The sequence below is a fragment of the Neomonachus schauinslandi genome, chromosome 4 (assembly GCF_002201575.2).
Source record: "Neomonachus schauinslandi chromosome 4, ASM220157v2, whole genome shotgun sequence".
Taxonomy (NCBI): Eukaryota; Metazoa; Chordata; class Mammalia; order Carnivora; family Phocidae; genus Neomonachus; species Neomonachus schauinslandi.
In genome coordinates, this window is record NC_058406.1 from 20,463,236 (window position 1) to 20,489,938 (window position 26,703).

The 26,703-nt window shown below is 51.9% G+C and overlaps 2 protein-coding genes across 2 annotated transcripts; one reads left to right on the plus strand and one right to left on the minus strand.

Moving 5' to 3' along the window:
* Nucleotides 1-12,108: 12,108 nt before the first annotated feature.
* On the minus strand, nt 12,109-13,115 carry LOC110574812 (nascent polypeptide-associated complex subunit alpha-like). The gene is made up of 2 exons (XM_044913922.1): nt 13,098-13,115; nt 12,109-12,803 (listed from the first exon to the last, which is right to left on the minus strand). The coding sequence occupies exon 2, from the start codon at nt 12,799-12,801 to the stop codon at nt 12,154-12,156; it is 648 nt and encodes a 215-aa protein (XP_044769857.1). The 5' UTR covers nt 12,802-12,803; nt 13,098-13,115; the 3' UTR covers nt 12,109-12,153.
* A 416-nt stretch (nt 13,116-13,531) lies between these two features.
* Nucleotides 13,532-26,408, plus strand: SMPDL3B (sphingomyelin phosphodiesterase acid like 3B). The gene is made up of 8 exons (XM_021684409.1): nt 13,532-13,553; nt 15,055-15,268; nt 17,636-17,733; nt 21,271-21,414; nt 22,382-22,554; nt 22,961-23,141; nt 23,229-23,362; nt 25,980-26,408. The coding sequence occupies exons 1-8, from the start codon at nt 13,532-13,534 to the stop codon at nt 26,343-26,345; spliced, it is 1,332 nt and encodes a 443-aa protein (XP_021540084.1). The 3' UTR covers nt 26,346-26,408.
* Nucleotides 26,409-26,703: the final 295 nt, after the last annotated feature.

Consider the following 26,703-nt stretch of genomic DNA (forward strand, 5'->3'; position numbering starts at 1 on the left):
AATCTAAAAAAAAAAAAAAAAAGACTACGTTTCTGGGGGAGGTTAAAATGCAGTTAGGTTGGGTATTGAGTCCCAGTTTGATGACTTGGCTCTGTTTTGGGCCTGTGGGGTTTTTTGTTGTTGTTGTTGTTGTTCTTTTGAAAAAAGATTTAATTTATTTATTTAGGAAAGTATGAGCAGGAGGGAGGGGCAGGGGGAGAGGGAGAGAGAGAATCCTCAAGCAGACTCCACGCTGAGCCCGACGCAGGGCTCTATCCCACGACCCTGAGATCATGACCTGAGCCGAAGAGTCAGATGCTGAACCGACTGAGCCACCCAGGTGCCCCTGCGGTTTTCTTTTTGAAAGCCCGCTGGCTGAGCTTGTATGGTTCCAAGGAGCCTGAGGTTCTGCTGCATCTCTGGCCCGTGGGCTTTGCCAGGCCGGGAGCCTTGCTGATTTGTTTGTGTAATGTCCTCCTCTTCTGCTGAACGTAAGCTCTATGGGAGCTGAGGCTTTGTTTTGTTCACCACTGTGTCCCAAGGGCCCGGAAGCTCATAGACATCCAATATTGATTGAACCCAAGTAAATGTCCAAGGACCTCCTGTCTGAAGATCTGCTCCTTCCTGGAAACAGCCTGGACACGTTTGGCACCCAGCAGTCTGTGTCTGCTGTCCCGGCTGGGCCGGTCTCCCCTCTCTGAGAGGTGCTTCTCCTCCCCACGCCACTCTCCCATCCAGGAGGGCGGAGGACAAAAGCCCGGAGGTGGCTGTCTTCAAGAAGCTGTGGCCTTCCCCCTGGCCACATGCTCCCCCAAGGAAAGGGATCTTTGCTACCTGCGTGGAGCAGGGTTTAAAAAAATACAGCAAGAGGGGCGCCTGGGTGCTCAGTCGTTAAGCATCTGCCTTTGGCTCAGGTCATGGTCCCAGGGTCCTGGGATCGAGCCCCATATCGGGCTCCCTGCTCAGCGGGGAGCCTGCTTCTCCCTCTCCCACTCCTCCTGCTTGTGTTCCTTCTCTCGCTTTGTCTCTCTCTGTCAAATAAATAAGTAAAAATCTTAAAAAAAAAATACAGCAAGAATACAAATTAACACCTCAGCCAATGCCTCAAGCCACCGTCTGTTTCATTCTTCCTACTACTACTTACTAATTCCCCAGTGTAGACCCTCAGTGCTTTTCACCAGCACTTCTCTGCTTCAGCCTCCTTGCTGGTCTCCCCCCAAATCCACCTTCCACAGAACCAGTGCAGTCTTCCTAAAATGTTAATTGGGCTGTGTCTCTTCCCTAGTTAAGACTCTTCCGTGGCTCCCCACAACTCTCAACTTGGCAACCGAGCATGGCCCGGCTCCCCCTGCTTCCCTGGCTCAGGACCCCAAACTCCCAAATCACCCAACACTACTCCCTCAAATGTTTCAGCATCTCTGTCTTAGCCGATGTTGCTCCTTCTGCCTGGGACACCTTCTGCCCTATTTCCTCCTTCTCCACCCTGTTTCCCCCTTTTCCTGGCTACCTGCTGCTTATACAGCACTTAAAGCAGCACTCGCCCTGCCTGTTCCTCAGAGCACGTCTGTCCCGCCAGCAACTGGATCGTCTGGGAACCTCGCCCGCCCCAGTCACTGAGTGGCAAATACCATCTACTTTCCTCGAGCTTTTATGTTGCCCCACCCCCGCAGAACAAACAGGCCTGGCTGAAATGACTGTGGCCTTGGCCGTCAAAGGGACTTACCGCTAGCTGGAGCTCCACATGCTCTACCACAGGCCAACCAAGATCAACCATAGGGTTTATATGCCTTGGGATGCGGTGTCACAGGAGTGACACAAGACCACCAGAGAAGTCTCCTTGCCGACAAAGCAAACCTGAATGACATCAAACCTCTAGGTCTAGCCACCGGTTAACAGGAGATACACGGGACAGATGACCACGTGAAATGACCACCACCAAGAAGCAACCAGCCAAATCCTCCCGAACGTGGGAAATGTAATAGGATAAACAACCAGGTTCCTTTGACAAGAACAAGGGGAAAGTGGGGAGTGAGGGGGGATACAGAGTAAGAGAAACTTAACAGATACATCAACCAATTGGAATGTGTGGACCTGAAGTAGGAAAGCTGCAGGGACTCTGCTTTTTGGGCCCCATTTACTCATGTTCCATAAATTGCCTCTATTGAATAAGCCAAAGAAGCTATGTTCCCACTTCAAAGGGGAAGCAAGAAAGTTAATCATTCTCTGAGTTTTGTCCTAGGTCCCAAACACCTAATTATACACTTAAGAAGAGCCAGATCCCAAACCTGTTCCAGAACAATAGCTTCAAACAAACCTCAGCTGACGCTGGCCTCAATACCCCCTACCTTCAGCAATTTCTGGAATCACACTATTTTTTTTTTTTTTAAGATTTTATTTATTTATTTGAGAGAGAGAAAGAGAGAGAGCATGAGAGGGGGGAGGGTCAGAGGGAGAAGCAGACTCCCCGCCGAGCAGAGAGTCCGATGCGGGACTCGATCCCGGGACTCCAGGATCATGACCTGAGCCGAAGGCAGTCGCTTAACCAACTGAGCCATCCAGGCGCCCGGAATCACGCTATTTTTGTTCACCTGATATTTGCCTGTGATTGACCCTTCCCTGGATTCCTGGAGGAACATGTACTCTAGACCCTTTTCTAATAAAAACCCCTAGCCCCAAGCAGCGACGAGACTCAGTCTCCATTCCTTTCCGAGTCTCCCAGACACACCTGTCTGCTATTCTCTGTCACTTCACGATTCAGTAAACTGTTTTTACTTTCTCTGGCTTGCATTTGATTTCTATCCTGTGCGAAGCCAAAGACCGTTTTGGCTGGTCTGGTGGGGAACCCTCCCCTGGGTTCTCAGACTCAGCCTGCCTGCATCAGACCTGGTTTGGATCCTGATTTGAATGAACCAATTGTAAAAAAATATCATGAGACAATCGGGACTTTCAACATTGACCAAGTATCTACCTGGTGATAGTGAGGAGTTTCTATTTTATCATTTTGTTAGGGAAAAAAAAAAAAAGGAGTCCTTATCTTCTAGAGCATTTGTGGGCAAAACCATATGATCTTTGGAATTTGCCTTAGAATAATCCAGTACAGTTGGGATGGGGGTGCAAAGGAAGTAGATTGGCCATAAGTTCCCAATCACTGTAACTGGAGGGTGTGGGTGCTGAGGGTTCATGATCTATTCCACTTCCGTTTCTGTTTGGCAATTTCAATAATAAAAGAAGAGAGGAGGCCCATTGTCTCCCTTTCCTCAAGGGTTAGATTCCTCCTCTGGGCTTGTCAAGCCACGTAACACGCTAAACCGCAGTCCCTTGGTTTCCCTGGCCCTTCTTGAAGGCAGGGGCTGCCCCGGGTCCCCTCCGCCTCCTGGGGACAAGGTTCCTGGCATAGAGGCATGTGTGACCTAGTCTTGGTTGGCCTGTGGTAGAGCATGTGGAGCTCCAGCTAGCGGTAAGTCCCTTTGACGGCCAAGGCCACAGTCATTTCAGCCAGGCCTGTTTGTTCTGCGGGGGTGGGGCAACATAAAAGCTTGAGGAAAGTAGATGGTATTTGCCACTCAGTGACTGGGGCCGGGCGAGGTTCCAGGACGATCCAGTTGCTGGCGGGACAGACGTGCTCTGAGGAACAGGCAGGGCGAGTGCTGCTTTCCGCAGAGTTCAAAGGCCGGGGCCGATGCGTCTCCTTGGGCCAGCCCTGCTCACACCCAGACAGGCCAAGGGAGAGAAGCAGTGCCTCGGATCACTGGGCACACGGGGCACCAGGCCGGGAAGTTCTGCTCAAGCCCATGGCCACGAGCACCCAGATAGGAAACCTGCAGTGTGGGCCACAGCTCCCAGAGAAGCGCGTGGCTCCCAGGAAGTGAGCCCCAAAGATGAGGCTGCTCAAGCTGCTCCTTTTCCTGGCCCCCTGGGGAGTCGCCCGAGCTGAAGCAGGTAGGCGCAGGGGCAATTGCCTTTGTTTTGTACTATGAACTTGGGGATCCTGGAAGCGGCTCCCGCTTGGAGAGAGCTGAAAGTGCTGCTAAAAATAGCAAGGCAGGAAGCTAGGGCAGGGAGGCCCCAGGAGAGAGAGTGAGTGAGTGAGTGGCTGGGGTGCTCTTTGAGCCTGAAGATCTTAAGTGGAGGCCAGAGCTGGCCAGGGCAGGGACACTGACTTTGCGAAGACATGTGGGTACGTGCGAAGAGCCAGCCATCTGGTAGAGGAAGAAGGCGACCGGCAGATTCACGACTTCATTCAACAAACATTGGTCAAGGGCCTTCTGCATATCACACACTATCCTAGGAACCGGGAATGTGGCAGAAAAGAAAGGAAACAAAGCCCCAGTCCTAGGGAAGCATTCCTTCAACTAGGGAGAAGCAGACCAAACGACACTTGAACAAGTAAATGCATGATATTCCAGGAGTAATAAGTGTTGGGGAGAATAATAAAGCAGAAGAAAGGGGTGGGAGTGGGGATGGGGGTACTTACGGTGTGGCCAGGGAGTGACATTTGAGTAGAGACCTGAGGCAGTGAGGGAGGGAACTGTATGGGCATCCAGGAGAACATTCCAGCAAGAGAGCACGGAAAGCACACAGGCCCTGCGCCTGACACTCAGGGGATGCATGTGAGGACAAGCCTGGGGCCAGAGTGGCTGGAGCAGAGCAGGCAAGGTGAGTGGGAGAGATGAAGTTGGGGACCATGGGGGTGGGGCTGGGGGGCTGGCACCAGCTCGCATATAAACATGTAGATGGTATAAGGACTCAAGGTGGAATGGGACATCATTAGAGGGCTTTAGGCAGAGCCTTAGGGTGATCTGACTCGTGTTATGTTTTAAAAAGGGCCCCTGGGCTGTGCATTGAGAAGAGACCATAGTGGATAAAGGCAGGTTGACCAACTTGTCTCAGTGTGCCCGAGACTTGCCTAATCTGAGCACTTGAAGTTTAGTGACCTGGGCTCACTGGGGTGGTTGGTCACCATGATAAAGGAGAAACAGCCAGACCCGTGGGCAGGCTGTTGCCATCCTCCAGTGCGAGGAGATGGAGGCTCGGCAGGATGGTAGGACGGGGCTGGCTGGAGACGGTCTGATTCTGGCCAAGACTTGCTTGCAGATGTGGGGGTGACAGGAGGACTCCAGGGTGACTCCAGGGTCTTTGCCTCCAGCTGGGAGGATGGAGTTGTCATTGGCTGAGGTGCAGGAGGAGGGGACGGCGGTTTGATTAGGGACGTGTCCAGTTGGAGATGCCTATTAGATTTCCATGCAGTGGAAGAGGAGTCAGTGGGTGGGCTGGACCTCTGGTTCTCCTGAGGATCCGAGGTTGCCCTTTCCTGGAGTCCTGGGATGGGACCTGACAGGGGACCCAACACCCTTTCTGTAGCTGCAGGAATGAGGCTGAAAAAGGGAGGGACAGGCTCAGGTCTCTGCTCGTTGCTTGTTCTGTGGGGCTCAGTGCTCCCAGGCTGGAGCCCGAAGGGTTGGTGGCCTCATGGTGCTCCCCTGGACACTACCCAGGAGCAGCTGGGAGCCCATGGCACAGCCGGGCATCTTGAGGCCGGCGAGGAGGAGCCTGGGGGCAGGAGACCAGAGCTAAGTGCCCAAGAGGGACTGGGCTCCAAATGCTGTGACCCAAATGTGGAAATATTGCTGGGACGAGCCCTGAGAGTGTGTCGTTCCCTATGAGAGTGACCTGCCTGGCAGAAGGCTGAGTGGAAGTCCTCCTTCTACCCCGGAGGCAGACCCTATTCCCCTTTGGAAAGAATCGCTTTGTCAAGTAGGGATTATTGAGGTCGCTGAGCAGTAAAACACCTTACCCAAGGTTACACAGGTAGTAAGTGTCTGAGTCGGGACATGAACCCAGGCTACTTCACCCTGCTTATAAAATAATGCTGTCAAAACAAACCAAGGGACACTGAAGGAAAGAACCAAGAAGAGCAAACATTTATTTTTTGGGACTTATGATGGGCCAGACTGGGGCTAGTTGCTTGACATCTGCTGTCCTTTCAAAACCCACTTGAAAAATGAAAGAAGAAAAACCTCATTTGGTTTTTATAGTCCCTGTAAAGCAGGTACTATTCCTCTTATACCCATTTTGCAGATGAGGCAAGTGAAAGTCAGAGGAAGCACAACACTTGCCCAAGGCCGCACAGCTAGGAAGTGGCACGACCAAGTCTCTTCTCAGCTGCCTTACCCAGTATGCCCTTCGAAGGGTCCTCTTGGGATGGTGGGTTTTATAGGTACTATTTTTTATCTCTTTTCTCCAAACTTTCTGGAATGTATACATCTATACTTTAAAAAGAAATTAAATTTTATTTATTTTCTTTTTTTAAATTTAAATTCAATTAATTAACATATAGTGTATCATTAGTTTCAGAGGTAGAGGTCAGTGATTCATCAGGTGCACGCAACACCCGGTGCTCATGACATCACGTGTCCTCCTTCGTGCCCATCCAGCAGCGACCCCATACCCCCACACCCCTCCCCTCCAGCCACCCTCAGTTGGTTTCCTATGATTAAGAGTCTCTTGTGGTTTGTCTCCCTCTCTGATTTCATCTTGATAAAAACAAAATTAAATTTTAAAAGAATTCCACAGCACCTGTAGGTTTTTTCAGACTCCGAGTCTTTCCTGAAGTGCAGGAGAAGGTTGAGACACCCGATCAGAGAGCAGTCATACCTGCTGTGCCCTGAACTGTGACGCGTCTACTTCCACGGTCCTTAGCCAAGAGCTGGGTGGGGTAGCAGCCTGCTGGCTCCCTCCCCTCCCACATATGCCCCGTGCAGCGCCGGGTTGTCCTTCAGCTTCTAACTCAGAGAAATGGACAATCCCTGTCTGCGGGGGTTAGCATGGTAGGCAAACATTTCCCTCAAGAATAAGCCTGTGGGGCTGTCGTGAAGAGAGGGCAGTCTACGTCCTTAACACAGGGGGTCAGTAGATGTTGGCTTGAACCAGGGAACCCTCTGTGTTTCGGAGGGCCTCAGCTTACAGAGGAGGTTATTGCTTAGGGTCAAAAGCAAAGGACTAAAATAGCGACCAAGACCGTCCTGTGGTGCGGGTTACACACAATCATAGAGGAAAGTCAGGAACCACTGAGCGTTAGAACTGGCAGGGCCTTCAGATAACTGCGCAGTACTCTCATTTTAGGATTAGGAAACAGAGGCTCCAGAAGAGAAGAAAAACCGAGGCCCGAGGGGCAGAGGGGCCCAGGGAATAAGCACTCAGGCTGGCTTGTCGGCCACGCGGCCGGGTGCTGCAGGTGAGATTGCTCCTCTCGTCCACACATCCACCCCTTTGCCACTGGCACCAGGATTCCCATTTTACAGATGAGGAAACTGAGACTCAGCTGGGGAAATCTCTCATTCAAGTTGCCATTGCCAGTGTGGAGGAGCCCAGATTCAGAACCAGATTTCCCTTAGTCCACGTTCCATGCATGCCCTTTCCAAAACAATCTGCTGCCTTCAGCCAGAAAACCTGGGTCCTACCTTTTAACATCTATGTGACTTTGAGCCTCTATGTCACTCTCTATAAAATAAGATAGGAGAGTTTAAACATGATAGTTAAGTGAGATCACACACATACGTTGTAATGTGCTGTAAAAGTTTAAAGGACCATGTTTGTTTTTTTTTAATATCCAAGGTCAGGGGCGCCTGGGTGGCTCAGTCGGTTAAGCGTCTGCCTTCGGCTCAGGTCATGATCCCAGGGTCCTGGGATCGAGCCCCACGTTGGGCTCAGCGGGGAGCCTGCTTCTCCCTCGCCTCCCTGCTCTTGCTCTCTGTCACTGTCTCTGTCTTTCTCTCGCAAATAAATAAATAAATCTTTTTTAAAAAATAAAGTTTAAAAGTAAGTAAATAAATATCCAAGGTCACACTGCCAGCTAGCAACAGAGTAAAGTGCATCGTGATCTTTTCTGTTCTGATATGATGTGAATCATAGGTCTGCCACTGACTAGCTCACTTTCCTCATCTGTGAAATGGTACAATACTAGAATATATGTCATCATTTTGTCATGACTAGAGTGTCATGGGTAGAGTGCTTGGCACAGCATCTGGCATTCAGTAGGTGCTAAATAAATGGCAGGTGTCTTCCTCCCTGCCTTTTCTTGTTTCCAACCATAAGCAAGCTCAGTTTAAGACCTTCTTTGATTCTAGGAATTATTTTTGCAAGTCTCCCTCCTCCCATCAGGAATCATAGTTAAAGGATCTCATATTATATGAGATTATATTTATATTTAATAAAGTTTTAAATACATCATTGCTTTTAAAATAAATTATTGATTTTGATGGCATTGTTTTGCCTGAACTTGGGAGCCAATGCATTTTTTTCCAGCCCCCAAACATGTCCATGGGTCTTACAAAGCTACAAGGCTCTGGGCCTTATATTTGTTGTCCCCTAGTGGACAAGGGGGTCTGGTGACCCGTTTGGTGATGGAGGAGGAAGACCAGGAGTGTTTTGCCTGCCCAGGGATGGGGATCAGAACTGAGCTCTCAAAATTTAAACTGGAGGGTGGACTGTGCCCACCAGCTCCAGGAGGGGACAGGATCTGTCTTCACATTGTTCTCAAATCCTGGCCCCTGGATCTGCACTTTATCTGCAGAGGACAGCAGCTGAGGGGCGCTGGGGTGACAGGGGAAGGTTGCAGCCACTCCCCCCTCATCCCTTCTACCTCCATGGTGAAAGGGGACTTGCAGGACCCCCCAGGGATCAAATTCAGCCTACCTGCTGCTTTGCAGTGCTGAGTGCCTTTGGCATTATCTCCTGTTATCTCAATTAACCCTCACATCGACCCTAAGAGGTAGGGGGCGCTGTTGTCTCTCCTTTACATCTGAGTAAACTGAGGCACAGAATTGCTCACATTCCCACAGCTAGTGGGCAGTGGAGCTGGAATTTCAACCCAGGTTTGTGCTCTCAACTACTCACTGTAATTGATACCAAATTTATTCATATTCTCAATAATTAGTGAATAATAATGACAGCTAAGATTGGTATACCTTTTCTTAAAACTGGAGGAACACATGAATCCTTTCTTACTGTAAAAGATTCAAGCAGCATGAATATATAAAAACTCCTAATTTTTTAAGATTTTATTTATTTATTTGACAGAGAGAGACACAGTGAGAGAGGGAACACAAGCAGGGGGAGTGGGACAGGGAGAAGCAGGCCTCCCGCGGAGCAGGGAGCCGGATGCGGGGCTCGATCCCAGGACCCTGGGACCATGACCTGAGCCGAAGGCAGAGGCTTAACGACTGAGCCACCCAGGCGCCCCAACACTCTTAATTTTAATGAGACCCCTGTGCACAGGAAAATCTGAGGAAGTCTGGTCTGAGAGATAAGTGTTGAACTGCCCGGTGCCCCACACCTTCCCAGTCTCTCCTGCCCCAGGGGTAGCTGCCAGGGACAGTGGTGTATTGGGATTCTTCTCTACAGCCCTTTCTCTTCACTATCTTATTTGCTGCTCTCGGACAGCCGGCCAGATGTCAAACACCCATAGGCTCAGCAAGGCTAATGGGCTTGCCAGAATCCTCATCCAACACATGAGAGAGCCTGGACTAGAAGCCAGATAACCCACCTCCCTCAGGGTCCTTATACTCACCCCCTCCTCCATGACATTTTAGAGCTTAATTCCTCACGGTCTGTGACTAATTCCATAGAAGCCTGTGGCTCCCACTGTTTTATGGGCAACATAGGTGTTTTATAAAAGCCATCTTCTGGAGGCTCTGAGTCAACACTGTGTCTCATCTTTGGAGCCAGAGAGGGCTGGGCTTGAACCTCAGTTTCCGCACCTGTGAAATGGGCATAAGAATCCCACCTCACAGAATGGCTGCAAGGATGGAATGAAATAAGCATATATAGGGCACCTCGCTAACATTCTTTGAGGGCTTACTAGTCCCACCATCCTCCCCACAGCCTTGCTCATTCATTGAATATATATTTGGGCATCTTCCACATCCCAGGCACTGGTCTAGGTGGTGAGGATGCAGAGATGAACAGGATAGGCTGCACACTCTCAGGGAACTGACATTGTAGACAGGGAAGATGGATGATAAGCAAGTCAACAAGATCATTTCATCACGTGAGAGCGCTCTAAAGAAAATAAAACTGAGGGAGGTGATAGCTAGTGACCAGATTTTGGCAGGGGGGTGGAACTTGAGAAAACATAGTCAAGGAAGCCTTCTCTGAGGTGGTGACCTTTGGGCTGAGACCTGAATGAGGAAGGAGAAAGCAGCCATTCGATCAATGACCTGGGGAGGATTGGGGAAGGCACCAGAGGAACCAGGAAAGAGGCCGTGCAAGGCAAATGAGTGCGGTGGGTTGGTCTGTGTGAGGTCTGTGTAATCTGCCTCCACAATGAAGACACCAGAGCCCAAGGAGGTGGAGCCCCCTGCTCTCTGCGCCATTCTTTCCACTATCCTGGCCTCTCCTGGAGTCAGGCCGCTGGGGCGCACGCATGCGTACACACACACACAGACACACACACACACACCACTAGGAATCCGGGGGAAGCCACTGGGGCGCACGCATGCGTAGACACACACACACACCCCCGACTAGGAATCCGGGGGAGGCTGGAAGGAGTTTCAGTTCTATACTCTGACTAGACTGGAGCTTGTGGGAAGAGAGAAACTGACAGCTGACACATGAGCCCGTCAGCGGACAAGGAGTTTCTGGAGTGAAGCAATGTTCCCTGAGTTCTTAGAGGGCCGACATCAAAGGGACAGAACTGCTCCCTCTTTATGGTTAGTTGAAGAAGAGCCTGCTTGAGGCAGGGGAATGGTCTCTGCGTGCTCTTCAGAGGAAGCCAGAGGACCGCACTCCAGAGAGAAGGGCTAAGGAAGGGCCTCTCACCCTATCTGACCTGGCCAGCCCGGCCTCAGGCTTGGAAGCAGGTGCGACCCCCTTCCAGTCTCCGGGAAGGGGCTCAGGAGAGCCCACCAACTCTGCCCATGTACTAGTTGAAATGGGGCAATTAGTTTCTTTGGCTTGGGATTTTGTCTCTGTAGGAGTAATTTCACATATATTGATCACAATTTGTATGACAAGTTTGAATTTCCCCAATTATAAACAAAGACTCTCAGTTTGGGTAAAAGAGAAACATGCCCGTATAGACTGTCTACAAAAAGACATAACAAAAATAAAAAGGCAACAGTTTGGGGCACCTGGCTGGCTCAGTCTGTAGGACATCTGATTCTTGATCACAGGGTCATGAGTTCAAACCCTACATTGGGCATGGAGTCTACTTAAAAAAAAAAAAAAGAAAAAAGGGTACTGGTTTTACCTCCTTAGCAATCACACCTTCCTGGGAGAAAATAGAGAGCCACAGGACCTTAACCATTTACTGTGTGATCTCAGGCATGTTGACCTCTTAGCCTTAGTTTCCTTATCTGCAAAACGGGGATAATGATCAGTACAGCTGACCCTTGAATGACGCAGATGTGAACTATGAAGGTCCACTTGTACACAAATTTTTTGTGTTTTACGGTACGGTAATGTATTTTCTCTTCCTTATGATTTTTCTTTTTTTAAAGATTTTATTTATTTATTGGGGGGGAGATATCACAAGCAGGGGGGAGGTGGCAGGGGGAGAAGCAGGCTCCCCACTGAGCAGGGAGCCCGACTTGGGACTTGATCCCAGGACCCCAGGATCATGACCTGAGCTGAAGGCAGACGCTTAACCGGCTGAGCCACCCAGGCGCCCCCTTATGATTTATCTTTATCTTTTTTTTTTTTAAGATTTTATTTATTTATTTGACAAAGAGAGAGAGAGACAGCGAGAGAGGGAACACAAGCAGGGAAGTGGGAGAGGGAGAAGCAAGCTTCCCGCTGAGCAGAGAGCCTGATGCATCATGACCTGAGCTGAAGGCAGATGCTTAATGACTGAGCCACCCAGGCGCCCCCCCTTATGATTTTTCTTAATAATGTTTTTTCTCTAGCTTACTTTATTGTACAAACACAGCATATAATACATATAACATACAACATATGTGTTAATCAACTGTTTATGTTATTAGTAAAGGCTTCTGGTCAACAGTAGGCCATTAGTAGTTAAGTTTTGGGGGAGTCATAAGTTATGCACAGATTTTTTTTTTTTTTCATCCAACAAGAAGCCATAACTTTATTAATGATAGAAACAGTACAAATTTCAAACCACGCTGCAGTTATTCTTTTGAAACACCAAAAAAAGTCCTCGTTTTCAGATGGTTACATTGTTAATTCCATAATAGCATTTACAATATCATTACTGTTGTTCTTCAGGGCTCGGACTGCTTTTGCTCTTGACACATTTGCTTGTGACATGGCCAATTCTATGTCCTTAACCTCTACACCGGTTTCATCAACCTCTTCTTCTTCACTCTCCTCTTGTACAGTTGGAGTCTGTGTGTTTTCTTGAATGTTTGAGACAGCTTCACCTTGAATTCTGAGTTTCTCAGCAGCTGCTAGTTGGGCTTGCTGAGATAAATCCTCGATCCTGGCTTCCCCCAAAACTATGTAGGTATCTGAAGCTGGGCTCTTGTAGACATCTGGTTTTGTGATGACAAAGAGGATATTCTTAGATTTCCGGATAGTGACTCTTGTAACCCCTGTAACCTGTCGAAGACCCAGTTTGGACATAGCCTTCCGTGCCTTCTTTTCACTCCGGCTCTGTTTTGCTTTACTGACTGGTTCTTCATCGATTTCAGCGGCTGCTGCCAGCTGGGCCTGTTGTGTGGTTGCCTGTGTGGAATCCTGTTCCTCAAGCTCTGGTTCTGAGTCATCACTGTCAGATTCTGTTCCAGACCCTGTCTCAGCCTGGGGCTGTGGCAACTCCTGCTCTGTAGCAGGGACGGTTTCTGTGGCTTCACCAGGCATTTCTGAAGGGAATAAAAAGGAGGCCTGAATTGACTGGGATCCGTTCTGCTGCCCAACCCAGAGTCAAATATTCTTTTTTTTTTTTTTTAAGATTTTATTTATTTATTTGAGAGAGAGAATGAGATAGAGAGAACATGAGAGGGGGGAGGGTCAGAGGGAGAAGCAGACTCCCTGCTGTGCAGGGAGCCGGATGAGGGACTCGATCTTGGGACTCCAGGATCATGACTTGAGCCGAAGGCAGTCGCTTAACCAACTGAGCCACCCAGGCGCCCCAGAGTCAAATATTCTTAAAAACCTGTGAGGGGAACGTGGAACCAAGATGGCGGCAGAAAGAGAGCGAGTCAGTTATGCACAGATTTTTGACTGTGTGGGTGTCGGTGCCCCTAACCTGCATTGTCCGGGGGTCAACTGTACCTCCAGGGCTGTGGTGACCGTGTAATGACCTTGGGAGGAATCATGACTTACTTAATCAGTCATTTGCACCTTAGTGTAAACAAGCTTCTGATCCTTTCCTGGGACCAGGTTTAGAGAAGGAGAGGTGAGGGGGAGTCTTCGAGAGAGGATCAGGGGCTCTCCTAGAGCCACAAGGAATGTCCTGTGGCTGGGTGGTGCCGTGGCTATCCACCCTGAAAGCAACCCTGGGAAGCCGGGGGCTTCCAGGCCCGGGCCGGGTTTCCTGGGCTGGGAGCGGGGGTGGGGGATTGACTGTTGGCACTGAGTGACACAGGAAATGGAGGAGGAAGTGATGGAGGGTGAGGAAATCCCAGGCCTCACCCTTGTCTTAGCCAAAAACAGAGGATCTAGGGCGAGGCCAAATCTGTTCAATAAGCATTGTTGAAACTACTTATCCGAGGCCCTGTGCTGGGTACGGATGACAAATCCACCCCACGTGGCCTGTTTCTTTGCTGGAATTCCTTTCTCTCAATCACGCCAAGAGATTTTTTTTTTTTTTTTAAGATTTTATTTTTAAGTAATCTTTACACCCAACATGGGGCTTGAACTCACAACCCTGAGATCAAGAGTCACATGCTCGGGGCGCCTGGGTGGCTCAGTTGGTTAAGTGACTGCCTTCGGCTCAGGTCATGACCCTGGAGTCCCTGGATCGAGTCCCGCATCGGGCTCCCTGCTCGGCGGGGAGTCTGCTTCTCCCTCTGACCGCCCCCCCATGTGCTTTCTCTCTCTCTCAAATAAATAAATAAAATCTTAAAAAAAAATAATAAAAAAAAAAATAAAAAAAAAAAAGAGTCACATGCTCCTCAGACTGAGCCAGCCAGGTGCCCCTCGTGCCAAGAGATTTTTGGCATTTCGGCCAGCCTTGGTTGGAAGCTAAGACCAGGTTTCAGTGGACCGCTTCGGCAAACAGGACCACTCCCAGCTGCATCCAGAATCACCAACCACTACACACACGCGAGTTTTAGCCCAATCTGTAGTTGGGTCCCTCCTTTTCTTGAACTCCATCTTCACACATACTCCCCAGGTTTTTGTTGGTATTAATGCACAAGATCTTACAGTGTAATTCGTGTTGTAAGGCTTCTCTCAGGTCAGATTTTTATTTTTTTTATTTTTTATTCATTTATTTGACAGAGAGAGAGAGAGAGAACAAGTAGGTAGAGAGGCAGGCAGAGGGAGAGGGAGAAGCAGGCCCCCCGCCGAGCAGGGAGCCCGATGCGGGGCTCGATCCCAGGACCCCGGGATCATGACCTGAGCCAAAGGCAGCGGCTTAACCGACTGAGCCACCCAGGCGCTCCTCAGGTCAGATTTTTTTATGTATTTCCCTGGAGCCTGAGAAGATCTGGCTCTAGTTCTGGGCTCAGCGAGGTAAAGCAACTCACCCAAGGTCACACAGCTTGTAGGTGGCTCCAGAGCCTGAGTGCTTCACCATGGTACTCCCCAAACTTTGCTTTCAAACAAGCACTCTGCTTAGAACTCCCAAAGGATTCTTCGAGGGTCATGAAGCCCACCCCCTTCCCCACCCCCGCCGCTGGGTCCCCTGTGGTGGGGAAATGGAGAGGGTCAAGGGTCACGGGTCAAGGTTCACAGGTCAGGGACAGAGCCAAGCTTTTTCTCTGCTCCTCTCAGTGCCTCCCTGGGCAAAGTCAGACCTGTGACTCTTTTGCTCCGAACCCTGGCTTCTGAGGAAACTGTTTCACATTTGCAGCCTGCTCTCTCCCAGCTGGGACTCGCCCCAGGGCTTCCTCCCCATCCAGGCTCAGGGAGGTACCAGCATCAAAGAGGGTCTCCTTTCCCCTGCAGGGAAGTTCTGGCACATCTCTGACCTGCACCTTGACCCTGACTACAAGGTCTCCGAAGACCCATTCCAGGTGTGCCCATCAGCTGGCTCCCAGCCGGTGCCCAGCGCAGGCCCCTGGGGCGACTACCTCTGCGACTCTCCCTGGGTCCTCATCAACTCCTCCATCTATGCCATGAAGGTGATCGAGCCGGAGCCAGACTTCATCCTCTGGACGGGGTGAGAGCAACCACAAAAGCCACCCTTCACCGGGCCGCTGCTGGGTGCCATCTGCAGACCTGGCACCCTCCCCACGCTAGCTCCCTTAGTCCTCATACCAGCCTTGATTCAGAGAGCATGGACCTGAAGCTCGAGGGACACAGCCTGCCCAAGAGCCTGTGGGCCTGGCTGATCCCACGGTCCGTGCCCTTGCCTCTGTGTCTCCTAGCCTTAGCAGAACGCAGCTCTCTCTGAGGCTGGGGACACAGTCATGGCACATCTGGGTATGTGGAGAACTCCTGGATTTTATTTTATTTTTTTAAGATTTATTTATGTATTTATTTGAGAGAGAGAGAGAGGGAGGGAGAGCAGGAGGAGGGGCAGAGGCAGAGGGAGAACCCCCAGCAGACTCCCCGCTGAGTGCAGAGCCCGACAAGGGGTTCGATCCCATGACCCTGAGATCATGACCTGAACCGAAGTCAAGAGTCGGAGGCTTAACAGACTGTGCCACCCAGATGCCCCAAGAACTCCCAGATTTTAAGTCAGGGGGATGAATACTGGGGCCACTCCCACCGGGGTTTAGCGATCCACATGCGGGGAGGGAAGAAGGTAGGGGGGCTGAAAGTGGTCCTGGCTGCCCTGGCCCCGGGGGTTCTCACTGGTCACAGCACCGCTCTGCCTGAGGATAGCTTGTGGGGTGGGTGATTTCTACTCAGCCAGACTCCGTTTCTGCATCTCATCCAAGGATGCTGCTGCGAGTCCTCCAACTTCCCTCAGAACTGGCTGTCCTTGCCCCTCATGGTCCACCCTTCACTCACTAGCTCCTTTCTCCCTCCCTTGCTGGGCAGCCTGTCTTGTGCTCAGCCCTGGGTAGACGCTGGGGAACCGAGATGATACAAACCCAGACTGGCCTTCAAGGAGCTCCCCGTCTTGTGGGCGATGCAGACAAGCCCACTGACCACTGTATCCCAGCAGGGAGAGAGGGTCACTGGGGGATGTGGGAGCTTTCCAGGGCACCTGACTCCATCTCACAGGAAGTGGTAATCAGGGGGCTGGTGAGGAAGGCTGGCCGGCACGCTGACTTCCTGCTCACTGGACACTTGTAGAGGGCAGGACCAGGCCCGTGATGCCCCCAGCTGGCCCTCAGTGTGGCGTGGGAGTGACCGGGAATGACCCTCAGATGGACCCTGCAGTTGGCAGGAATCAGAGATGTGACAGTGTCTCACAGCAGCTCGGGAATCCGTCTCAGAAGAGAGTGAGCTTTAGGCTCTGACCCTGAACTCTTGCTCCCAAGGGGGATCGTGCTCAGGGAGCCTCTGGATTTTCTGAGGAAGAACACTCTGAAAGACGGGATCCCTCTGGGAAAGGCGATTGCTTTGGGAAATTCAGGATCCTGTAACAGAAACATGATGTTTCTGGGAAATCTCTGGGACCTTGCAGAGACAGAGGACATTGAATGAGATGACCTCTGGGACCTTTTATAATTCAGTTTCTAAAAAGTTTGACTTTTCAGGGCGAGTTCAGTCCCTTAGGGGTAACCTGTAGAAACCGGAAGTGCTTTCTAAAAGAAAGAATTAGATCCTTCAAACTAGAAAAAAAGCAGGGGGGTGGTGGTGGTGGATTTTGTTTTGAGATCAAGAGTCAGATGCTTAACTGACTGAGCCATCCATGTGCCCCTCTTCTAAGTTGGATCCAGAAATTTAGGTTAGCTGAACAGGGGACTAAACGGTCCTAGGGCTGGTCCAGGATCTGCCGTAGAGATGAACTGTAAACGCTGATGCCAGCTCCCAACTCCTTAGGACCCTTGGGGAACGGAGCAGGACTCAGAGATGGCTTTTCCACTCCAAGCTCCCTGGGGACTTGCAGATGGGACTCGCGCCCCCAAGCTTCCCTCTTTACATAATACTACTACTTAAAACGTAGCAGCTACTATTCTGCCTTTTATTTAATTTAATTTTTATTTAGTTTTTAAAAGAGGAGAAGAATTTTATTGGACCTCAAGTTAGGACAGCTGCCCGGGAAATACGCTCTTTACAAGGAAGAGAGTGGTCCCACTCGTCTACATTTTATATATATAATTTCCCCCGCCTTATTAAAATCTCACAAATACTGTAGGAGTAGGTACCATTCTTATCCCTACTTTACGGATGAGGTAGTGGAGGCTCAGAGAGGTTAAATAGCCAGCCCGGGGAACCACAGCAGGTCCCCGGCAGGGCCCGGGTTTGAACTCTGTCCTGTGTGACTCCCGCCTCCAGCCTGGCCCTTCCCTCGCAGGGGCTGCCGAGGGCCAGCTCCACGGCCTGTCTCCTCATGGCTGAGCTGTCCCTTCCTTTTCTCGGGGCCCTTCCTGAGCTGCCCACACGGAACCGGCTCGGTGGTGTTTTGCAGTGATGACACACCTCACGTGCCCAATGAGAGACTGGGAGAAGCAGCGGTGCTGGGAATCGTGGGGCGCCTGACCGGGCTCATCAGAGAGGTCTTTCCAGGTAAGCCCCCTGCCGTCGGGGGTCTCCCCCACCGCCCGCCCCCGCAGCATTGCCTGAAGCCCAGGCAGAGTCTGGCTCCGTGGGGGTGGGACAGCAACGGCAGCAAGAGGTGGAGGAAGGACCGTCCACCACGGAGGACGCCGGCTGCTGGCCAGGTCTCACAGCGACCGATCGCGGAACGTGAGCCATCCCTGGCCTGTGTTGCCACGCAGAATCCTATGGACGGAAACGCCTGACGTTTCGCTGCTTTCTGCCCGAGCCTGTTTTACAGCGACTCACAGCCCCTTCTCGGGGCACCTGCAGTTATTTATAGGCATCGTTCCCGGCGGGTCTCATGGGGACTCGTACGTAGCCCTATGTCCTGCTGTGGCCCCAGAGCTGCCATCCACCTCCCTTAAACCATCCTGGCTTCCCGGGGCCTCTGGGAGATGCTGATTTCCAGTCCAGGTACTGTTCTCGGTGCTTCCAAGGCCTTCCGAGCCCAGGAGAGCAGGAAGAGCCTGTGAGTGGTTGTGGCGGTAGTCCCATGGGACGTGACAGGGAGAATGGGATCTGCATGCCCCATCTAGTGCCCCTGAAAATGTCTTTAGGCAGGCTGTGCCGAACACAAGGTGCCAGGGACCGAATCAGGTCCTCAGGCTGTCAGCTGGGGACCTGTCAGAGCAGCCCGCTAGCCCCCACCCCCACCTCCTTCGGGTTCTGGGACAGGTGCATCCTCTAAAGGTCTTAGACACGGATCCCCAGGCCCTGGAGATGGACTGATGATAATAAAAATAAATACTAGCACAGTAGTAACCGCATGTATCTCTGTACTGAGTGCTAAGCGTCAGTCGCTGCTCTAAGAATCTGATATGCTGTAGCTCATTCTCTGTTGTGATGCTCCTGGAGAGAGCTATTACTATTTCCATTTTACTGGTGAGAAATGTGAGCCCGGGGGTCAAGCAAACTGGTCAAGGTCATGTGGCAAGGGTGGGGACACAAATCCTGGTTTGAGCACCACTGTGACCCACCACCCCTACCACCACTCCAGGGGGGGCCCTCAGCTGCTGTCACCATCCCACATCTGACCTCGAGGCATCTGGCCTCCCTCAACGTGAATCATTTTATGCACCCTTGTCTGGATGTGTAGATAAGGCACCGATGGCTCAAAGCTAGTCAGTTCCTAGGGAGGGATTCAAACTCAGATCTGACTCTGAGCACTCTCCTCTGCTCCGCAGGGGCTTCTGGAATTAAAGTGAAATAATGGACAAGAAAATGATTTAAAGGGGTGCCTGGGTGGCTCAGTCGGTCAAGCGTCTGCCTTCGGCTCAGGTCATGATCCCAGGGTCCTGGGATCGAGTCCCGCATCGGACTCCCTGCTCACTGGGGAGTCTGCTTCTCCTTTTCCCTCTCCCTCTGCTTGCCGCTCTGCCTACTTGTGCTCTTTCTCTATCAAATAAATAAATAAAATATTTAAAAAAAAAAAGAAAATGCTTTACAACTATGAGTTCACATACAAATGTAAATTAGAAGATCCTCTCGTTTATAACACACTTGCACATTTATTGAATTTCCTAATATCCAAGATGCCATCGACTGTTAGATGCATTATTTATCTTATGTATTGCTAAGGAAAAAAGTGCTGTTAGAGTATGACGGTGCTCTCTCGTGGCCTCAATGAGAAGTCACAGCCCACCTGTAGAGATGTTAAAATAAGAATATATTAGAACTGAAAGGACACATTATCTTAATTGAGAATTATAGCAACACAGGTCAAGCAGAACACTCTCCATTTTATAGATAAACAAGCCGAAGCACAGAGACGTCAGGCAAATCGCTGGAGAGGAGGAAGGGACCGAAGCTCGAGATTTTGGGTCCACAACATGTGTCATGTGTTCTTCCTGCCATGTGCCACCTGCGTTCCCCATCAGAGTCACTGTGAACGCTGGCCCATTTTCTCCAGCACGGCTGAGTGGCGAACGCAGGTGAACGCAGAGCCTGCTCCCAGCTCAGGCTCTGCCAGTTTTCCGGCTGGGCAACGCCCTGGAGACTCCGTTTCCTGTCTGCACAAAATGAGGAAAATCATGGTGCCTGACCGAATGGTTTTTGTGAGGATTAAGTAATCCACTCACTCATCTAGTCAACAAATATTTACTGAGTCTCTACTAGGAGTGAGATACCATTCTAGGAGGAGGGAACTTGGCCGTGAACTAGATGCCAGGTCGTGCCCGCATGTTTATGCTTGTAAGGGGCTTCTCACAGTGCCCGGCACAAAGAAGCAGCAAAAAAGGGGAAAGATTCCCTCCCTTCTCATCTGTCCTTGGAATTCCAGGGGTTTGTGTTTTTTCTAAATGGATCCTTTTTTTTTTTTAAGATTTATTTATTTATTTTAGGGGGGGAGGGGCAGAAGGAGAGGGAGAGACTCTCAAGCAGACTCCCCGCTGAGCGCGACCCCAAGATCATGACTTGAGCCGAATCAAGAGTCAGACTCTTAACCGACTGAGCCACCCAGGCGCCCCTCTAAGAGGATTCTTAATGGCTGCTGGCATTTATATTAAAGAGGTGGTTTTTCCAGGCAGTGACAGAGGTGGTTTCTGGGTTGGGTTGGCAAACAATTCCTGATGGGATTCCGACCTCCTCCTTCTGTGGAGCTTTCAGCTCTCCCAGATCTTGTGGGCTCTCCAGGGCAAAAAGTTGGTGAAAACATCTTCCTCATTGGGAATTAGAGGCACCTGCCTCCCTCATTGGTTCAAGGTCACTCACTCGCTGGGGAATGCCAAGCTCCTGTAAGGGCAAAACCCTACCCTGAGCTCAGAGGAGTTTTTGTTTCTCGTCAAACATTTATTGAGGAACTACTGCTCGTCAGACACAGATGTAAAGGAAATGATCTGATGGGCTCCCTCCCGCTGAGGGGTCATTCACAAGCCACACTTCCTTCTCTGACCCCGACTCCCACCCTGACCCCCACTTCCACAGCAAGAGGCTCTTCCCTTTTTTGTGACAATCCTCCCACCTCTAATTATTCAATACCTGTCAACCCTACTGCACTTCGAGGCCCCTGGGACTGGGACTGGGTGCCTGGTTCCGGGGTCTACGTGTTGGCCCACACGAGGTGTCAGTAAACACCTGTTGAATCACGGAATGCGTGAAACTCCTAAGGCTCCCACGGTGAACCAGACCCCTTCCCCAACTGTAACTGGACCTGGAATGGACGAGAACACGAAGCACTGCATTACCAAGGGACTCAGAAGGGATGGGAAGGTTATGTAGATCTAGCTTTCTTCTTCCCGTCCTCTGCTGCTTCCTTCCCACCAGGAAACTCTCTGCTGGGAATGGGGTTAGGAACTGGGATCGGAGAACCCACTGCTCTTCCTTCCCAGGTCTGAGCAATGTGCTGCCAGAATCTCCTGAATGTTGTTTTCTGTTTATCTCTGTATTTCGCTCATCCGTGCTACGGCTCTTCCCCATGGGCTCCGATGACCAGGGGCAGCCTGAAAAGTACCAACTCCACTGAGCACTTTCACATAAATATGTTTATATGTTTCTTTTTCATCCCAGATACCAAAGTCTACGCTGCTTTGGGAAACCATGACTTTCACCCCAAAAACCAGTTCCCGGCAGGGAGCAACAACATCTATGATCAGGTAGCAGAACTGTGGAGACCCTGGCTCAGTAACGAATCCATCGCTCTCTTCAAAGAAGGTACTGGCACCATTTGCAAGTATAAGTACTTCCTTGTCTGCCGAGGTCTGATCGAATTTTGTCCCCACCACGACCCCAGGAAATAGGTACTGATTTTATCCCCATTTTACAGATAAGGAGACAGAGGCTTGAAGATGTCGAGTCCCTTGGCCAAGATCAGCCAGCTTAGAGGGGCCGACTTGAGAGCAGAATCCAGGGCTGACTGCGCTGCCCATGCTCTCAACAGCTCTAACGAGGATCCTAAGTGACCATTTCCTGAGTATTTACTGGGTGCCAGGCACTACTCTCGGCACTTTCCAAGACTCCTCATGGAAATAAGGAAGGGGCAGGGTTTCCCACCCTTGGCACTGCTGACATCTTGGGCCAGATAATTCATCGTGGGGGCTGCCCTATGCATTGTAGGATGTTCAGTAGCATCCACGGATGCTGGATACGAGTAACATCCTCCATCGCCTAACCCAAAATGTCTCCAGACGCTGCCAAACGTTCCCTGGGGGACAAAATCAGCGGCTGAGAACCACTGATCCAGAGACACAGCCAGCCCAAGGTGACCCTGGCTACTCTCTTCCCTGTCCTCAGTCCCAGCGGGTCAAACCCAACCAGAAACCAGTTGATTTAGTCCACAGAGATCAGCTTCTGGGACAGAGAGTTGAGTGAACAGGGTTGACAGTGGATCTGGAGGGGCAGACGCATCTTATCGTTCTTCACATTATAGAAAGGGAGAAACTGAAGCACAGAGCGCTGAAGGCAAACTGTTCCCAAGCTGCACAGCTAGTAAGTGCTGGAGCCAGGACTTGAGCCGAGGCAGCAGGCCTCTGGAGCCTCCGCTCTTCTCACCATGCCCCTCCTACGGGAAAGACGGGAAGGGAGGACACGAGGGCTGGAGAAGGTGGGAGATGGAGGGCCACAGAGGCGTGTTCGCCCGAGGCAGGGACCCTTCAGATTCTACCTGGCTGTGACACCTTAGGTGCCTTCTATTCTGAGAAGTTGCCGGGACTGAGTGGGGCTGGGCGAATCGTGGTCCTCAACACCAATCTGTACTACAGCAACAATGAGCAGACGGCTGGCATGGCGGACCCCGGCCAGCAGTTCCGGTGGCTGGAAGATGTGCTGACCCAGGCGTCCCAAGCTAAGGAGATGGTAAGGGCTCCCACCTCCACCTGCTACCTCTCTGGGATCACTTCCTGAACAAGTCTCCCACCTCTGCACAAACTCAGCCACTCACTCAAGGGGCCCACAGTGATATCGCTGAGGGTCCTTCATCAGCCTGGCGCCTAGAGGGGCCTTTCCCATCCTCACGGCAGCCTGGGAAAAAGAGAAGGGTACTCCAGGTGGCAGGCTTAGCCCGCGCGAAGGCACGAGGTGGGAAACCTGGTAAAATCATCGCTGGGGCCTCAGAGTGCTGGCATCTGCCTGGGGGCGGGCTTTGGGGGGACCTTGGAGCCTGTCTGCTTGCCTCTGGCGAGAGGGGCAGGTGTTGCGAGGTGGAAGTGAGAGGCCGGCGGGGGGCACCCCTGAGCCCCTCCTGGGCACCCTTTCTTTGCAGGTGTACATTATTGGCCACGTGCCGCCAGGCTTCTTCGAGAAGACGCGGAACAAAGCGTGGTTCCGGGAGGGCTTCAATGAGGAGTACCTGAAGGTGGTCCGGAAGCACCATCGAGTCATCGCAGGGCAGTTCTTCGGGCACCACCACACCGACAGCTTCCGGATGTTCTACGATGATGCAGGTACTCGCCGTGGAGGACAGCTGCCTGCCCATCCCCCTCCTCCTCTTGCCAGCCTCTCTCTCAGTCCCACGGTCTCTCTCCTGAAAGGTGCTCCCATCAGTGTCATGTTCCTTACCCCTGGAGTCACCCCATGGAAAACCACCTTACCTGGAGTGGTCAACGGGGCCAACAATCCAGGCATCCGGGTATTTGAATACGACCGAGCCACACTGAGCCTGCAGGTCAGGAGCCCTGGGTCTGCTGGGGCCGGAGGGGGAGGATGGGGAGGGTCCTGAATGTATCACGGCCTTGCCTAACTCCTTCCGGCTAATCCACCCTCTTCTAGAGCTCAGGTTCCCTTGAGCCACTCCAAATCTGCAACCAAGTCAGGTCAATTCTTTGTCCCCAAATCTCCCTTCACCCTAGATCACAGCCTCCTACCTGGCCTCCCTACCTCTAGCCCTGCCCTGCTGTAGCTCATCTACTACATACTACAGAAGGCACTAATCTTTTTAAAGCACTTGTCTCTCTCCTGCTCAAAAACCTTCAATGGCTCCCCAGTGCCCACAAGATAAGCTGGATCTCTTTGGCCTGGTGTTCAAGGCCTCCTGCAGTGTGACCTCATGCCCATTGCCCACCTCATGCCTACACCGACTAGGCCTCAGCCAAAGCAGGCCCCTAACTCGTCGAGCAACCCCTCATTTCGTGGGATGGGCTTGTGATTGCTGAAATGGCAAAGAAATAGTATTCCTTAATTTATTCAACAAAATGTACTAAGCATCTACCATGAGCCGGGCCCTGTGTTGAGCTCAGGAGTTATGTAAGTGAACAGTGACAAAGTCACCGCTGTCCTGGAGCTGACGTTCTTACAGGAGACACACAATAAATAATAAGGAACGTTAAGTATGGCGTGGAGAGAAACACTAAGGACAAAGCAGAGTGAGGGGGCAGGTGTGCCTGGTGTCGGGTGTGTGTGCACGCGCACGTGCATGCTGTGAGGTGGGTGGGACAGAAGTGTCACTGATAGGGTGACATGTGAATTCTGAGTAAACTGAGGGAGGGAGCCACTCGGGTATCCGGGGAAGGCGGAGGACAGAGCAAGTCAGATGCCCTGGGTGGGACTGTGCTTGGTGTGTCAGGCGAGAGCGAGGAGGTCGTGGCTGCAGAGGAAGGCACAAGGGGAGGGTGGGAGGGACAAGGTCAGATCCCATCAGCCGTGATTAGGACTCTGGATCTGGAGGGTTTGGGGCAGAATTAAATATTCTGACTTACAATATTACAAACTCACCCCGCCAGCTATGCAGAGAACAAGCTGTAGGGGGCAAGGGCAGAGATGGGGGTGGGGGGAGGGTGAGTTAGGAGGTGACCATGATAACCACCGAGGGGTGCCAGTGGCATGGGCCAGGGGGTAGCAGTGGGGCAGCGAGACGCCCCAGATCCTGGATGTCTGCTGAAGGCAGAGAAGGCAGGATTTGCTGGTGGGCTGGATGAGGGTGTGTGAGAGAAAGAGAGGAGCCAAGCTTTGGCCTCAGCGCCTGGAGGGGTGAAGCTGCCCTTTACTGAACTGGGATCACTGTGGGACGAGCAGGTTTCAGAGGGAAGATCAGAAGTCTGGTTTGGGACCTGTTAACTTGGCGAGGTCTAAGTGGTGTCCCAGTGAAAATGCCCAGGACGAGGCAGCTGGGTATCAAGTTGGAGGCCCTGGAAGAGGAGGGTATAGAGATTTAATCGGGTGATTGAGAGAGGACACTTAAAACCAGGGGCTGGATGGGATGACCTAGGTCCTTGTGTACACAGAGAAGAGGTCTGAGGTCTTTCAAGAGTGTGGCCTGTTGTCCACATGGGCACTCAGAGGGCCTTAGCAGAGGAGTCACCAGCTGGTTCCCCATGCCCTCCACCCCCAAAGTGCCTTCCCAGGAAAGGAGGCAGACAGGCCTGGGTTTGAATCCTGGCTCCACCCCTCATGAGATTTTTGACCTCTTCCTGCCTCTGCTCATCTGTAAAATGGGAGTAACAGTCCCTCACAGGGTTTGGAGAGCACGGAATGAAATAAGGTAATGTGCCTCAGGGGAAGCTGCCCTCCATACATGGCAGCTCCTCTTAGCCCACGGCTGGTGACCTGAGGCAGGCCCACAAATTTAAGTGGAAAGCCTCAGACAGATAAACCTTTTCAGATTCTAGTTCTGAAGATGCATCTGATCCTAGGAGTCTTGGGTGTATCTCAAACCCTCCTCAACCACAATTCCATAACCTCTTTCAGCCAGGCACTCCCTGACACTTCTTTAAGTTGCTTTTTATCCATTAATTCTGTAAATATTTACTGAGCTTCTCTGCGAACCTGGGACAGAAAATGAGTAGGCCACGGAGTTAACAACCTGCATTCCAGGGGCGCCTGGGTGGCTCGGTTGTTAAGCGTCTGCCTTGGGCTCCGGTCATGATCCCGGGGTCCTGGGATCGAACCCCGCATGGGGCTCCCTGCTCCGCGGGAAGCCTGCTTCTCCCTCTCCCACTCCCCCTGCTTGTGTTCCTTCTCTCTCTCTGTCAAACAAACAAACAAACAAAAAAACCAACCTGGATTCTAAACCCGCCTCTGCCACTAAACACCTGTAGGACTCTGGACAAATGAATTAACTAACCTCTTTAGGACTCAGTTTCCTCATCTGTGAAATGGGGGTAGTACGTGCAGTTACCGCATCAGCATACCAGGCATAACCCGCAAGTAGGAAATGCTCACCAGCAGCAGTGATTGTTAGAGCAATAAAGAATCCGGGGGGGGCGGGGGCAATGCGAGGTGTAGGATTGGGGGGGGTGGAAGCTGCCAGCACCTCACGGCCTGCCCTCCTCACGCCCTCTCTCCAGGACATGGTGACCTACTTCGTGAACCTGAGCCAGGCGAACGCGCGGGGGACCCCGCTCTGGAAGCTCGAGTACCGGCTCACCGAGGCCTACCGGGTGCCCGACGCAGGCGCCCGCTCCATGCACGCGGCGCTGGGCCGCATCGCCGACGACCCCGGCGCGCTGCAGCGCTACTACGTCTACAACTCGGTCAGCTACGACCGCGAGGCCTGCGGCCCGGCCTGCCGCGCCGAGCACGTGTGCGCGCTGCGCGAGGTGGCCTTCGACGCGTACGCCGCCTGTCTGCGCGCCCCCGGCGCCGCGCCCGCGCCCCGGCTCGCGCTCCTGCTCGCGGCGCTGCTGGGCCTGCGCGCGCTGCTCGCGCCCTGACCCGGGGGCTCCCGCCGGCCGCTCCCCCGCGGGGCCACGGCGCCACACGTGTCCGGCGGCCGCAGCGGGACCTGGCGTGGAGCAGCCGCGTCAGGAATGGAAGCGCCCAAGACCTCCCCCCACCCCAGCACATTTTTTTTCTTTTCCAAGTTAAATCCAAAAAACAGTGCTCCTGGAGCATCTTATTCGGTGCTTCCCTTTTTATATGTAAACAATGCTTCTGGCAACTCCTGTACAGAGTTACTGAACAGTTATTGAACGTCCCCCCACCCCCCCTGCATTTGGATAATCGGAGTAAAATGAGCCCCCGGGAAGATGCGCCTTAGGGATCCCGTGCCCTCGTTCTCCCCGGCCCTCG

Coding starts and splice junctions, on each gene's coding strand:
- LOC110574812 (XM_044913922.1), bottom strand. CDS start 12,801: ATGCCTGGTGAAGCCACAGAAACCGTCCCTGCTACAGAGCAGGAGTTG.
- SMPDL3B (XM_021684409.1), top strand. CDS start 13,532: ATGGAGGAGGAAGTGATGGAGG. Junction 13,554..15,054: donor GGAGGAGGAAGTGATGGAGG/GTGAGGAAATCC, acceptor TTTCCCCTGCAG/GGAAGTTCTGGCACATCTCT. Junction 17,734..21,270: donor CATCAGAGAGGTCTTTCCAG/GTAAGCCCCCTG, acceptor TTTTCATCCCAG/ATACCAAAGTCTACGCTGCT.